Source organism: Caretta caretta, chromosome 2, assembly GCF_965140235.1.
Source record: "Caretta caretta isolate rCarCar2 chromosome 2, rCarCar1.hap1, whole genome shotgun sequence".
Taxonomy (NCBI): Eukaryota; Metazoa; Chordata; order Testudines; family Cheloniidae; genus Caretta; species Caretta caretta.
In genome coordinates this window covers 120,071,815-120,087,094 of record NC_134207.1, presented here as the reverse complement: position 1 = coordinate 120,087,094, position 15,280 = coordinate 120,071,815, and the positions used below count along the sequence as shown (strand labels likewise).

At 42.3% G+C, this 15,280-nt stretch overlaps 1 protein-coding gene across 3 annotated transcripts in view; it reads right to left on the bottom strand.

Annotated features, from left to right (window-relative positions):
* Positions 1-372: 372 nt before the first annotated feature.
* SLC22A23 (solute carrier family 22 member 23) overlaps positions 373-15,280 on the bottom strand; it is a 183,796-nt gene continuing 168,888 nt past the window's right edge. For all 3 annotated transcript variants that reach the window (XM_048839751.2, XM_048839749.2, XM_048839750.2), the window contains one exon: positions 373-4,729. In XM_048839751.2, coding sequence (XP_048695708.1) covers positions 4,381-4,729 — 349 coding nt within the window. In that variant the 3' untranslated portion in view covers positions 373-4,380. The remainder of the gene's footprint in view (positions 4,730-15,280) is intronic.

Genomic DNA, 15,280 nt, shown 5'->3' with positions numbered 1-15,280 from the left:
CACGGATGAGAGAAATGACTTGCCCGAGGCTGCGCAGCAAGTCAGAAACAGAATCCTGGTCTTCTGAGTCCCAGGGCCGTGGATCATACTGTGTCTTTTCTGCAAATGGAACTTGTAGTTGAGCAGCAGAACTGCTTCAGCTGCAACATATCCTCTTCCTTGAAGCCCAACCTTAAGGCGGCATGTGGTGGCTGAAGCACCCTTAGTTAGAGAATCCTTTTTTTTTTTTTTTTAAATGAGAAGGGTTAGTGCTGTTACGGGAGGTTTTAAAAATGTCATCCAACTCCTTCAGTAGCGGGGGTGTTTTGGAAAGCACAGCATTAAACACTCATCGCGCCGAAGGCGAGACAGACATTCAAAAGGACGTATGCGAATGGGGCAACACCTTTTTATTTCTGTACATTTACAAACGAAGTTTTTCAGTAGTACAACAGATGTAACATCATGCAGACATTTAGCTTGTAAGACTGTTTTCAGTACTTGATTTACGCTTGTGCTATGAATAAGCACCACCAGACTACTCATGATCAAAACATACAGTAACACCATTCTTTAATAAAACTTCATCAGAAACTGAGGGGGGGGGGGGGGAGGGAAGTCTCATCCACTAGACATAAACACACTGTACTCCTTTCCCAAGACATTTCACACAATACAGTTAAAATGAGGATTTTTTTTTTTTTTTTAAGTTAAAGCGTGGGAGATTAACCCGCACTTAAGTGTTGTCTTTATGTGCTAGCTACAGGTGCAATTTGACTTGACATTCACAGAGTTCATTTAATGGCACTTCTGCTTCCAATTTGGTGCTCTTGAAGCATTTGGCTCCAGGAAGTGGCATCATTTAAGAAAAATACTTCCATGTTAAAACAAAACAAAACCCTGCTTAACCAAAACAACACTTTTCAAAAGTGGCAAAGAGATTACATGGTTTTTCCAGTCTTATCTATTTTCACTGTGTTTAGCAACAGAAACATTGCTGAAAAAAACACCCCTTAAAATGATCAAGTGTAATGCCATTTTCACATTCTGTTTAAAAATTCTAAAAACAAAAACAAACACACACCCCTTAAATGGTAACTAAAAACCCCACTAGTGGGCTAGAATAACTGAGGGCTCATGGAAAGAAATGGGCCTAAACGGACAGCAAAGCTCTGAACGTTTTCCTTGTTGCATTGACTGGGAACAGTAGTCGGCTGAGAAAAGTGTTTCCTCTGCGCTGTGGAGAACCATGACTGAGAAGCTTATGGCTTGACAGACAGTTGTTAAAAAACTGCCAGAGTACCCAACCGTACAAAGAACCGGACAGAACACATTAGGAAACTGATGTTTGTTTATAACTTCCTGCATCGTTTAGTACCTGTCTGTCTCTCCCCAGAAACTTTCCAGCCTCAGATACACTCCACAAAAGCTGATGGCTCATATCTTTTTAAAAAACAGGCGTTCTTCCTCTCAAATGAGCTATAACAGAGCTACCGAGACAGACTATCACTTACTGTTTTTGCCATGGCTGAGTCAAGCAAACCGTAGGTGTTGGGACCTCATTTTAAAGGACCAGTACCAAATGCCTCATCTCAGGCAAATTAAAAAACAAAACAAAATACAAAAGTCAATTTCACAAAAATTAAGTTAAAAAAAATTGCCAAGTGCTCCCGTAACCTAATGTATTTATTTCTTATATAAATAGGCTGATATGTTTAAACAGTTCTTTTTGCTGGGACTGTTTGTAATGAAAGAGCAAACACCAGAATAGGAAACTATAAAGTGCTGTGGACAACAGCGATGACACACCAGGACCATAACAGTGCTAAATGCAATCCGTCTAATAGGCTTGTGAAAGGTTGATATGGTTTGTACTGTAGCCTGAGTATATATGCACGGAGGTCGTGAACTGAAAAGCTGTTCTGTGGTATATGGATTGCAAGGTGCTGTGTAACAACTCTGAGCCTATGTGCATGCCCGATTTCAAACAATCTTCTGCTCTCTCTATTGCTCTCCTGCGTCAAGGCCCCCTTCCCTTGATGATTATTTGTTTTATTTTCTAGATTTTGATATAAACCCACTTCTCCTGATATGTGGCTTGTAACAAGCTTCATATAAAAGGCAAAAGGTATTACACAAATTTGGCACATGAATACTGCACAAACTGAAAGGCCTTATTTTCAAGGTGAATGCAGACTGCAAAAATCTGAACGCAGAACAAAACGAAGGAGAGGTGGCCACTTTCAAAACGTTCAGTAACTAGAGAGTGTAAGAAAAATTGGTCTGTTACGGTCACAGCAAGTCTAACTATGATGAAAACAGTAGCGTAACTCCAGGCAAAATTACCATCAACTGGTCCAGTGTTTCTTATGTGGTTCCAAAAGAACCCAAATGTCCACATCCTCTGTACAAAAGTTAGCAGCTTTAAGACAACATTGATTTTCCAACCACAACAATCTTTGTCACTTCTCCAGACCTGCTCGTCCTCTTGCACTCATCAGCATCTGCGGCTGTGCGGCTTAGTACACTGCTCACAGACTTGCTGATTTCGTGTGGGTTACAAGAGGACAAAGGCAGCCTAATGGAGGATGTAAGTAGTAGGTACAGTAGTTAACAGACAATATATAGAGCAAAAGAAGGGGCAGGGAAGAAGAGGAAAGTGCAGATTAGCCTTTCCATGCCTATGAATGCAAGACGTCCATCAAACAAAGTGGCAATCATATGGATGCTCAATACAACATTACACATCCTGCTGCTCTGTTCATTTAAATGGCTGTACCACTGGGCAAATCAAAAATGCATGGCCTGCGTGGACAAGGCAAGGAAGGTAGCGGTGGGGGTATTGTTCACAATGATACAAAAGCGCTTTTAAGCTCAGAATGTCGTTGTATTAACTAGATCCTTAAGACATTCACACAACAAGAATCAAAATCTGATGGCCAATGCAAATCTGTTGCTGGCTTGGGGACTGGAAGGAGGAGGTCACCTGGCTATTATCAAGAAGCCATCTTTACAATAAATGAACGATTTGCTTCTTTCTTTACTAAGCAGAGGCATTTTAAATTACTTTAATCAAACAAGTCATCCTATAGTGTTTTTGTTTGTTTTTTTTAAAGGGAGAGTCTACAAGAGCACATTCTTGGGTCAGAAATAGCAAACAGGAGACAGGAAAATATATAGTAATTACAACTCTGGCTTGGACAGGAGGTTTTAAAATGTATAATTAAAGACGACCCATTTCATAGGGAGTGCCCTCTTGACCTCTACTTAAGTAACATTTTAAACAGCCCTTTCTTTTTTTCATCTTCAGTATTTATTTAAATAATCAATTCATTCCCTTTTCTTCTAATAGTCACTCAAATATTTATCCATTTAAATAAGAATAGGCTTTAAACAATCAGGGCATGCAATGTCACAGCTCTTGTACTCGTGGAAATTTCAGCTAAACTCCCTTTTGGAGCAAGCATTTCAGATTGTAACCAATACTCCTACATTTTGTCTCCTTTAACCAGAAATATTCTCTGGATCACTAGGACACAGATACTGGACCTCCTGTTAATTAAAACCATTCTTGGGTAAAAACTAATTTTATCACTGTTGGTCAACACATTTCCGTTGTTTATATTATTATTAATCACTTGCAGGAAATCTCTAAAAGAGCTGACTGTGATAATGTATAAGGCTGATCCTGACTGAAAAAAACTAAGCTAATTTGTGTAGTATTTTGCTGACTGCTTTAACTACAGTACAAAATCAACTCTAATTTAGAAAATAACTTTTAAATACATATGGGAACACGATCAAAACCTAATTAATGCTAAATCAAATGCAGTCAGAGTTTGAATCACAACAGGGTTTGTGTTGTTCGTACAAACAGAGCAGGCAACCTGGGGGATTTGACTTTCTAGACAGGCAGAGCTAATGTTGCACTAGTGTAAGTTTCAGTGGATTCAACTTTGCAGCAGAGATACCTCTTTCCTTTAACAAAACACAAAAGACAAAGATGGAAGCAGAAAACATCACACCATTTCTCTTTTTGGAATGGCTGCACCTCTTGAAAGAAGATGGCTTCATTCGTGTGATCAATGAAAGGAAAGGGGAGTAAAGTGCTTCTTTAAAATGATAATCAAAATAAATACAAACATTTAATTCCAGGAAAGGAAAGTTTGGAAGGGTTATCTCCGGCCAGTTCTTTTCTCAGATGCGTTATTTTCCCCCATAACCTTTTCAAAAGTAATTTGCACACCAGTTGAAGATTCCTACAATAAATGACTTTAGCAGCAGAGTTGAATTCCCCCATATATCCATCTGTTCCATCACTGGTCTGCAAACCTATGCAAAACACCTCCACCCAAAGTGCTCGTCCCAAAAAAATAAAATAAAATAAAAAAATCCGCCCAGTTACATCCCATTGGCAGTGGTATTCTCGGACACCCCGTCGCCCACAGCTGACGAATCATGGAGGCCAGAGTAATCCTTGAGTTCAGAGTTTGTCAGAAGCAAGGGCTGCTCTCCTTTCTTGTGTGGCAGGAGGGGCTTCCTGGTGTAGTGTTCGCCGTCTGGTATGTTCTCAGGCAGGTTTTGGTTCTTGCTCTCCGGCAAGAGGAGAATACAGATGATGCAAATGAGCGTACAGCAGGCGAAGATCACATGGTGCAGAAAGTAGCCTTTCTGGTTATGAAGCTCCATTATAGGTGCAGTCAGCATACCAAAGCCTGCACTGGCCAGGACAAGTCCGAGTCCACCTCCCCTACAAAGACAAACAGTCTCAACACATACAGAATACAGCAGCTGTGTATTTGAAAAAAACAATGCAAAAACCAACCAAACAAAAACACAAGCAGTGGCCGCAGAGGTCAGCAAAGCTTACATCCTCATTCTCAAAGCCTGACGACTTTGCCAACACCAGCCGCCTGATCCATTCCTAACTGAACTGCCCTGCACGAAGTGCAGATGGCTCAGCACGTCCATGTTCATGTTTGACCCATTGCTCCTTTGGCCCAGGTTCACCCCAGAGCTGCTACAAACAGTCTCACTTGCAACGTTCTCCAGGTACCCGAGCTACAATGCCCAGCGCAGCTCCCAGCCGTGATGCGTTCCAGCAGATTCGGAAAGGTCTCCCGCGTGCTGTGGGACAGCAGCAGGTGAACTGCTTGAATGGCTTCAGTCTGAACCGACTCAGTGCTGCCCACGCTGTCACTAAACTGGTGCAGGCTGAAATGGTTCAGCCTAAACTAACACGTGGCCCTACTGAAAGCAAGTCCAATCCAAGCCGTGTTTCACACCCATGTCAAGTACCTGGAGCATTGTGGTGCACGGTCACAATGGGCATCTCTGTGCTGGGGAAATTTTCTAACTGGTTTTAACCCTATTAGAGCCATTGTGTAGACCTGATGAGATGATTTAAGGCAGTCCACTCTGCTTTTACAGAACCAGAGTCCAATGTGATCTTGACAGCGTTTCATTAAAAGTGGGTCAGGCCAATCTATACTTAGTCTACACTGTGACTGTAAATTATTTTAAAAACAGGCCTGACTACGCACAGTTATGGTACTGGTTTTGTGGGGGGTGGGGGGGGGGACTGTTGACTGAAATAGTTCGACAGGTATGGCTCTTAGCAGGGATGCAGTTATACGGCTATAAATTGCTTTAGTCTCGGATTGTTTATTCCCAATCCCACAAAGGAAGAGTCTAGTCCTGGCTTTGCCACTGGTCTGCTGGGTGATTTTGGGAACTTCACTTAACTTCTCCATGTCTCAGTCTCCTCATCTGTACAATGGGGATAATTGTATCTCACCAATCAGTTCCCTGCCATTGCAGGAGCCTCAGGCACTGGAGCACCTCAGTCCCTCTATTCTCTGCCTATGGCACACAATAGTATCTGGAAAGCTGGAATAATTCAGTCTAATGCAGGTTATACAGATCATTGTAGTGACAACTGGGCAGGGTTAGTGGCTTGAGATGTACAGGTCAATCAAGATGATTTGATGGTCCCTTCTGGCAAGAAGTCTATGACTCTATAGTGACCTCCTTTGTAAAGCAGTTTGAAATCTACTATAGAAAAATACCTTTATACCAGCATAACTTTGTCCACACAAAGGGGGTGGGGTGGTGAAGCTGTACCCCTTATAATTAAAGTGGTAAAACTTGTGTGTGTAGACAATTCTGTAGAAATTTCCCCCATGCAGATATGTCCAATCATGCTATGGAAACCACACTTCCCTTAGCATGATAAATATCTCTAGTTTAGAGAAGACCAAAGGAAGCCCAGTAACAAATAACAGGTGCATTATGCAGTGTAGGGGGGGCTTTTGCTGCCTCTGCCGTATTTTACATGGGCCACTGATGGAGACACGATATTAGATTTGATCTGCTATAAGAGGTTCTGAAATCCCTCTTCTATAAAGCGCTGTGCTGTTGGATGCAAATACTTTGGGACAGTCAGAAAATGTAGATTTTTTTAAAAAAAGAGCACTGTCTAGTGGTCAGAACAGAGGACAGGAAGTCAAGAGTTGTTCCTGACTGTGTGGTTTTGGACGAGTCACATAGGGAAGCTGAGGCAGAGCAATGTTATCTGAAACATGGAGATAATACCTACCAAAGGTGTTGTGAAGGTTAATTAGCATTTCTGAAATGTTTTGAGATTACAAAAAGGTGCATTTATTAAGCCAAACCATTGTTATAAATAATTCATTACACTATAACGAACACTGGCATATACTTAGGCCTGGTCTACACTATACTGTTAGATCGATGTAAGGCAGCTTACGTTGACTTAAATATGTCAGTGTCTACACTACAGCCTTAACCCACTGATGTAAGTGCCCTACTACACTGACATCATAACTCTACCTCCATGAGGCGTAGCACTTACGTCGGTGTAGTTAGGGCGACACTGTCTGTGTAGACACTGCATTACTTACATTAGCTGTTAGCTCTCTTGACAGTTTCACAGTTCCAGCTAGAGCCCCGCTCTCCAGCCTGGGAGTTGGGGCGAGAAGCCCTGGGCAGCCGGACCACACTCCCGGCAGGGAACAGGGAGCCGGGGTGGGGAGCAGTCTGCTGGGAGCCCAGGAGTCTATGGGGCAGCCAGGCTTCCAGCAGGGAGCTACCAGCAGAGCTGAGAGACCAGGCTCTCAGCTCTCCACACTGCCCCTCTTAGGTCGGTGGAAGAGCTCCTGGTGAGGACACACACCATTGATCCAAGGAGGGTAGTGTAGACATGCACCAGTGACTGTAAATTGACCTAATATAACTCCACTTAAGTTTTTGGTGTAGAGGTGCCCTTAGATTACACACACAAAAACACCGTAAAATAAACCCTATTTAGGTTGCAAAGTCAAGTACTCAAAAAAGTTAGGAAATATCAGAATTAAAGTTACCTGGGCAACCTTAATTCGGTCCCCTTTTGTGTAAACATTACGATACAGTCATGAATTACATGATCACATTTTATTGTTTTCACAGGATCCCTGCCTCACACAGTGCACAGAATGATGGTGTTCACTGAATGAGCAGCTCTTCAAAATTTTGTTTTCTCTTCACTGTTCAACGTATGGACCACTTCTCCCTATTCAAACCCAGCTATGGAGTCAATTTTAAATGTCCTCATAGGCTTTTCTATGGTGCTCATCACAATACTATCTGAGGGCTCCACGAACATTAAATGTTGTGAAAATAAACCACAACACCCTTTTGAGGTGGGGCAGGGGGGATCATTATCCTCATTTTAGTGATGGGGAATTATGGCACAGAGAGACACAGGTGCCGACTTTCCAATGTGCTGGGGGGTGCTGGACCCCCAGCTCTGCCCCAGGCCCTGCCCCCACTCCACCCCTTCCCTCAAGGCCCCACCCCCACCACGCCTCTTCCTCCCCCACCTCTTCCCACCTCCCGCTCCGCCTCTGCCTGCCCAGTTCCGCTCCCCCCGCCCCCCAGAACCTCCTGTATGCTGTGAAACAGCTGACTGCGGCGGGCAGGAGGCATGGGGAGGAGGGGGAGCTGATAGGGGGGCTGCCACCTATGCAGAGAGATTAAGATCAAAAGTATACACTAATTTTGGTTGCCCAATCTGAGACACTTAGGACCTGATCTTTCAGAGTACTTATCCTTACATAGCACTTCATATCTTCAGAGCACAGCTCCCACTGACTTCAAGTGCAGCTGTGAATGCTCAGCATGCCTGCAAATCAGAACTAACCCCTTGGGCCCCTTTGAAAATTCCAGCCCTACAGTCTAGGTAGAATGGCTGTTCCAGATGCAGATGGATTCCCTCAGGCACTTTTCTCTAACAGCAGCTTTGACCCTTAACAGTTGTTCCCAGGACTGGTTTCACCTTACAATGGGTCCTCAGTGCAGCAACAACAACTTTAGGTTCTCCCTCAGGCTACTGGATAGGGCTCATCTCTCCCCTACCCTGAAACCCAGTAGCAGGTTTCCCAGTAACTCCCATTTTCTTTTGCACTTTTCTCTGCTGTGCTCCCGGACCCTCACTCTCAGCACAGAACTCAGTCACCTGTCAGCCACAGCTTCTGTGTCTGTGTCACTACACTACTGCAGCAGCATGATGATCTCAGGACCCATAACACTCTCTGTGGTACCCTTTCAAGGCCTGATACCTGCATACTTCCCCATTACATTTAAATTCTGTGTCCTTGGTGCACAGACAGTACTTTCCTGCGAGTCAACATGTTCCAGTCCTCCCCGTGCTCAACTTCCTCCCTTTTCCACACAACTAAAACTTCAAATTCGGTGATAATCTGCACTGCTACTTTTTTATTACCATTATATAGGTTATACTCTATGATATAAATCAAACCCAGCACTACAAATCTCTGACTTCTAGATTTTCTCTGACCACCAGCCATCTTGCTCAAAAGCTAATCCCCATATCCCGGATCTTTTCAGTATCCATGGATTTACAGCTTGGCTGCTTAAGTGCAGGAAGTGTAGGACACCAAAAATATTCTGCTCAGACCAGCAGACAAGAGCAAAGCAATTCCCTCCTTGCAATGTTTAATTATCTACCTTTCACTTTACAGAGACAAAGAGTGATTTTCCCAGGCTTTTATAGAAGAAACTGGATTTTTGCAGGGTTTACTGGATTTTGTGTTGGTAGTAGAAATTTTGGAGTCTGGATATTAAGCTTTAGCCAACTTTTCACTGAAAAATTAAAACCTACCTAAATCTATTGTTTCTGCAATTAAATCCCCCGTCACATTTAAGTAACTTTCTGAATTTATACTCGCATGGGTAGTCCCATGGGACTAGGTATTCAAATGCAGACGTATTAGCAGGACCACACCCCAAATTGGTGCAGTAGTGACAAAGAGCTGATTCTCCTTTGCCCTGGACATTGTGCAGTCATTTACATTAGTGCAAAGAGGGTGTAAAATTCTACCACAGCAGCATGATATGCTCATTTTTTACTGGTGCACATGACTACGCTAGGGGCCGGGCAATGGGGAATCAGGTCCACAGAGTCAGTGGTTCTCAAACTTTTTGTATTGGTGACCCCTTTCACATGGGAAGCCTCTGAGTGTGACGCCATGCCGCGCCCTCCCCCCCAATTAAAACAAGGGAGTTAATTAAAATGTAATTTAATGTGGGCTCAAGGCTGACAGCTCGTGACCCCCACAGAACCACCTCACGACCCCCTGAAGGGTCATGACCCCCAATTGGAGAACCCGTCATCTATTCAGTATTGTACGTCAAAGACTGGGAAAAAAAAATGCTCACCTGGATTTTAAAGGCATTTAAATGAGGAATTTAAATGCACTGCAAGGAAAACTAAGGGAGAAGGAACAATTTTAGGTTCACTGTATGTCAAGTAGCACTGTAGGTGAAGTCAGAGAGATATTCTCTCACTGTAGGTTGCACTATGTATACTAGAAAAAATCAGGGAGCACTATCAGTGCTAGAAAACACTATACTATTTATTTTTTGCTGCATTTTTTTATAATCTAAAATAATGTCAGTTCAACATTTGCAGATGTTTTCCTTGCTGACATGTACAATAGACGCGCATGAGTGAAGCAATGAAACTACTCTGTTTAAAAGTGCAGCGCACTTCTGTAGTTCACTTTTCTTTCTCATGCGTGGTGTGACAGCAGGCAGGATTTAGAACTTTTCTGGGGTGCTCAATTCCTAGATATTGTTCTTCCTCACTCAAGAAGTTTCCTGAGATGTGATGGTGCAGTTTTTTGTTTCAGTTTTCTCTAACATATGGAATATTAATAGACTATGGCCTAATGTTTCAAGCTGTGGTTTGGGCGTCTGAAATGGACACACTGCAACACCTTGGACAAATCAAACCTCTCCCTCAATTTCTCAATTTGTAAAATAGCTTCCTCATGTGGCTTTTTCAGTCTTAATTAATGTATATCCTCCAAAGATTACATTACAGCATATCAGATCTTAAGAAAGCAGCTACTGTATTTGACTTCTGTCATTCTCTGTAAAAAGAAAAGGAGTACTTGTGGCACCTTAGAGACTAACCAATTTATCTGAGCATGAGCTTTCGTGAGCTACAGCTCACTTCATCAGATGTATACCGTGGAAACTGCAGCAGACTTTATATACACACAGAGAATATGAAACAATACCTGAAACAAAAAAAAAGGAGGTATTGTTTCATATTCTCTGTGTGTATATAAAGTCTGCTGCAGTTTCCACGGTATACATCTGATGAAGTGAGCTGTAGCTCACGAAAGCTCATGCTCAAATAAATTGGTTAGTCTCTAAGGTGCCACAAGTACTCCTTTTCTTTTTGCGAATACAGACTAACACGGCTGTTCCTCTGAAACCTGTCATTCTCTGTGTTACCACTAGAGAGTAGGCTTTGCTCACATTTATGTAAGCTAATAAGAGCGAGAATAGTACAAGAGGATCATTTATAAGACTGTAAAACTTCTCTTGTAATCCTCAATGGTGCAAACGTTGAAAGAGCCTGGTTCAAAATTGGTAGTCTTTAAAGGTTTCCCTATTCATATTTTAGAACTTTTTCTGGTCTACTAGAGCTTTAAACATCACCAGAACACTTTACTAATAAGAGTTTAAAATAACAATAGCAAAATATTATCTCAGAAATTCTTCACTGAAGTGAAACTAAATCCAGGAATATGGCTTGCACCTCTCTCTAATATTTAGAAGCACAAAAGAGCAATTTTAATCCCACCTTAGTTTTTCTCAAGTATTTGACCCTTTCTAATGCAAGTGGTCTGATGTGACAATGGGTCAAAAACCCCTTCAATTATTGAAAAGATTATTTATTTGTATTGCAGTTGTGCCTTAGAGCCCCAGTCTTACTCCACTGTGTGAAGTGCTGTGATTTAAAATCCTGATGTGATTATTTGATTTTAACCTCAGCAATCTCCACTCCCCTAATCTCCAGTGGGAATTTACTTTAGTTAGAGCCATCAGTGGACAGTGGCTGATGGCTAAAATCCCCACTGTTCCTCCCACATACCTTTTCTCTTCACTGTTGCTATCAGTAAGGAGAGGGAAAGTGGTATTAGCAATGCCAAGGCCAAGCAATACGTAGTTACTCCCTATCCTCAGGGGTCTAGGAACCGGTACTGTTCTCCCCCTTTTAGAAACTGGCAGGGGAGGGAAAGAAAGGAGAAAACAAAACAGTCTCCCAATCAACTCCTTTCTAAAACCTTGGTCTCTTTGGTAAGTAGCGCAACCCTCAGTGGCTCTGTCATCATGCTTATTGGAGGAGGATTATCAGCTTCATTTAGTGCTTCAGTTCAGTGTTGGAAAGGAGCTTTTTAAATGAACTCCTTGGCACAAGGAATTAGAACTCTTTAACGATGAATCAGGGCTGACCAGCATTAATATGTCAGGGTAATAAGGATCTCAACAATAAATATTTGTGTTATTCCTGAGAGCCTTTAGGTCTCTGAAACATATATTGTAGATTCTAGCAGGAAAAGATAAATTCTTGGAACCTAATGTTGGGGTTATTCAAAAACAACCTTTTGCTTATTGAAAACAGTGTAGAAGTGTTGGGAAATGCTATTGATTGTCATGGTAGCAATCATACAACAGCCAATCTACTTGTAAGCACCTTAATATTGATGATATTTTTCCTCACAAACAAAATATGAATAAAGAATTAGTTTGAAAAACCCAATGACTCCCCCAATTCCCTTACTATGCCCTCCCACAAGACTCTGATTGGAACATCAGTTGAATATAGGTCAAGTCCTGAAAATAAGATGCTTTGCCAAATTGCAATGCATTATGGGTGGTATTTCATAAAGACAATTGCCCTGTAAAGGGCGTGAGGGAGAAATGGCCAGATGCCTATTTCATGACACCTGCGCAAAGGCATATCATCAGCTTAGCAATCACACTTCTGTCTGAAATGTGCTAAGAATATAAGAACGGTCATACTGGCTCAGAACAACAGTCCATCCAGCATCCTGTCAGCTGACAGTGGTCAGTGCCAGATGCGTCAGAGGGAATGGACAGAACTGTCCAGTCCCAGCTTCTGGCAGTCAGACCCAGAGCATGAGGGTTGCATCCCTGACCACCTTGGCTAATAGCCATTGATGTATCTATTCTCCATAAACTTATCTAATTATTTTTTTAACCCTGGGATAGTTTTGGCCTTCACAACATCCCCTGGCAACGAGTTCCACAGGTTGGCTGCACACTGTGTGAAGAAATACTTCCTCTTGTTTTAAACCTGCTGCCTATTCATTTCATTGGGTGACCCCTGGTTCTTGTGTTATCTGTAGGGGTCAATACACTTCCTTATTAACTTTCTCCACATTATTCATGATTTATTAGACCTCTATCATATCCTCCCTCAGTCATCTCTTTTCCAAGCTGGACAGTCCAAATCTTTTTAATCCTTCCTCATATGGAAACTGTTACATCCCCCTAATCATTTTTTGTTGCCCTTTTCTGTATCTTTTCCAATTCTAATTTATCTTTTTTGAGCTGGAGTGACAAGAACTGCACACACAGTGTTCAAGGTGTGGGTGTACCATAGATTTATGTAGTGGCATTATGATATTTTCTGTTTTATTATCTATCCCTTCCCTACTAGTTCATAACATTTTGTTAGCTTTTTTGACTGCCACTGCACATTGAGTAGATGTTTTCAGAGAACTATCCATGATGATTCCAAGATTTGTTTCTTGAGTAGTAACAGCTGATTTTGTATGTGTAGTTGGGATTATGTTTTCCAGTGTGTGCTACTTTGCACAGATCAACACTGAATTTCATCTGCCATTTTGTTGCCCTGTCACCCAGTTTTGTGATATCTCTTTTCACAGTCATCTTTGGGTTTAACTTTCTTGGGTAATTTTGTATCATCTGCCAATTTTGCCGTGTCACTGTTCACACCCTTTTCCAGATCATTTATGAATACATTGAACAGCACAGGTCCCAGTACAGATCTTTGGGGGACCCTGCTATTTACCTCTCTACACTGGCCAGTTATTCCTATCCTTTGTTCCCTGTCTTTTAACCAGTTACTGATCCCTGAGAGGACATTTCCACTTATCCCATGACTGCTTACTTTGCTTAAGAGCCTTTGGTGTGGGATTAGAGGAAAAGGACATTTTTGGTTTGCTTTGTCCATTTGACAACATTTAGCTGTTTCTTCTGGTTAGTCATTCAGTTGGTCAGTTTCCTCTCTGTTTAGTTCTTTCACATAACAGGGAGAAAATTTAAAAAAAGAAAAATCTATTGTAAAACCATAAAAATCATCAGAGAGTCAAAAAACAGTCACAATTCCTGAAACAATTAAAAAACCCAACAACTGCATTTGATTACATGTTGATGTGTCCCTTTAAATTTTTAATTTCATGACTAACTAGAAAATCTTTTCCACTTTATCATCTCTTGTGAGAAAAATAACTAAGGTACAAATGTTTTCATCTGTAATTTAGGAAAAGCTAACTAGAGAACACAACCTATTGGAATGATGTCCTAAAATAACCCTTTCATAGTTATGATAGCAAATGAAAGGTGAGTTTTGCTTAGCAAGCAAAAGCTAGTAATGATTCAAACTAGCTTACACTCTCTTCTCTACAACCAACAGCTTCCCCTGCAAAATGATGTAATTTGTGAAATATGTACCTCACGCCACACAGCTGGAAAAAACAACACTGAGTTAAACAAAAGAAAGGTTTGACCCTTTGCTACACAGATGACAAAATATTGTAAGGACATTTCACTTTGGAAAGTTTTCTCTCTCTCTCTCCCCCCACCCCCCTCCCCACCTTCCCTTTTTAAAGAGCCTGAATCCAATTGAAAGTCAATGGGACCTAAAGCACCTAAATCATTTTGGCACTATTTCAACTGTTATCCAGAATGTACAAATGCAGTGTATGACCAGTGCATGAGATTATGCTGTAAGAAGAGAAGTGAATAAATAAAATGGAAAACTGATATTGCAAAGAAAGGGCTGGGAAACTTCCCATTTTCACTATTATCCAGGATATCAAGGGCCATATTTAGGGCAAATTATTTGACTCCTTTAAGATAGGCCTGTGTTGAGGAGGTGAGGGAAGAGGCAGACCACTAAACGGCCTTTGAAAGGCATAATGCTACCACTTGTGCTGGAGGAGAGGGGATGAATGCAGAGGGAAATGATACACCTTTGAAAGGTGCAGTGCCATTGACATCACCTCTGGGGCTGTTATCACTGCTAGCTGTACTGGTTCCCCTCCCGCCCCCTTTTTCTTCACCAACCTGTCACTGAATTTTGGCTGAAGCTTTCACTGGACAGAAGCAGGGCTGCTTGTGCCTATTCCCCCCTTTAGAACACTCACACAGGGCCAGACATAAACTTCTCTCTCAACGCCCTGGGTGCAGACTTGAAATGCATGCATAGGCGCCGACTCGTGGGTTCTCCAGGGCCATGGAAAAAAAACAGTGGGTGCTCAGCACCCACCAGCAGCTCGGAATGGGGTGGAGGCAAAGACCAGCAAGCGACGGGCAGGCAGGGGCCTCGGGGAGGGGGTGGAGTGGGAGCGGGAAGAGGTGGCGTGATGGCAGGGCTTTGGGGGAAGGAGGTGCAGAGGGGTGGGAAGAGGCAGAGCGAAGGTGGGGCCTCAGGGAGGGGGCAGAGTGCGAGCGGGGCCTCAGAGAGGATGTGGAACACCCCGGGGAAAAGTAAAAGTTGGCACCTATGCATGCATGCATTTACTACTTTCACAAACCCCTGGGGATACTGAGAGGTACTTTTTATTAAACCAAGTGACAACAGCATAATTTTAATGGTTATACTCCAATTAAGCAAAGCACGTAAGCACAGGCTTCCCTTTTTAGCATGCACACA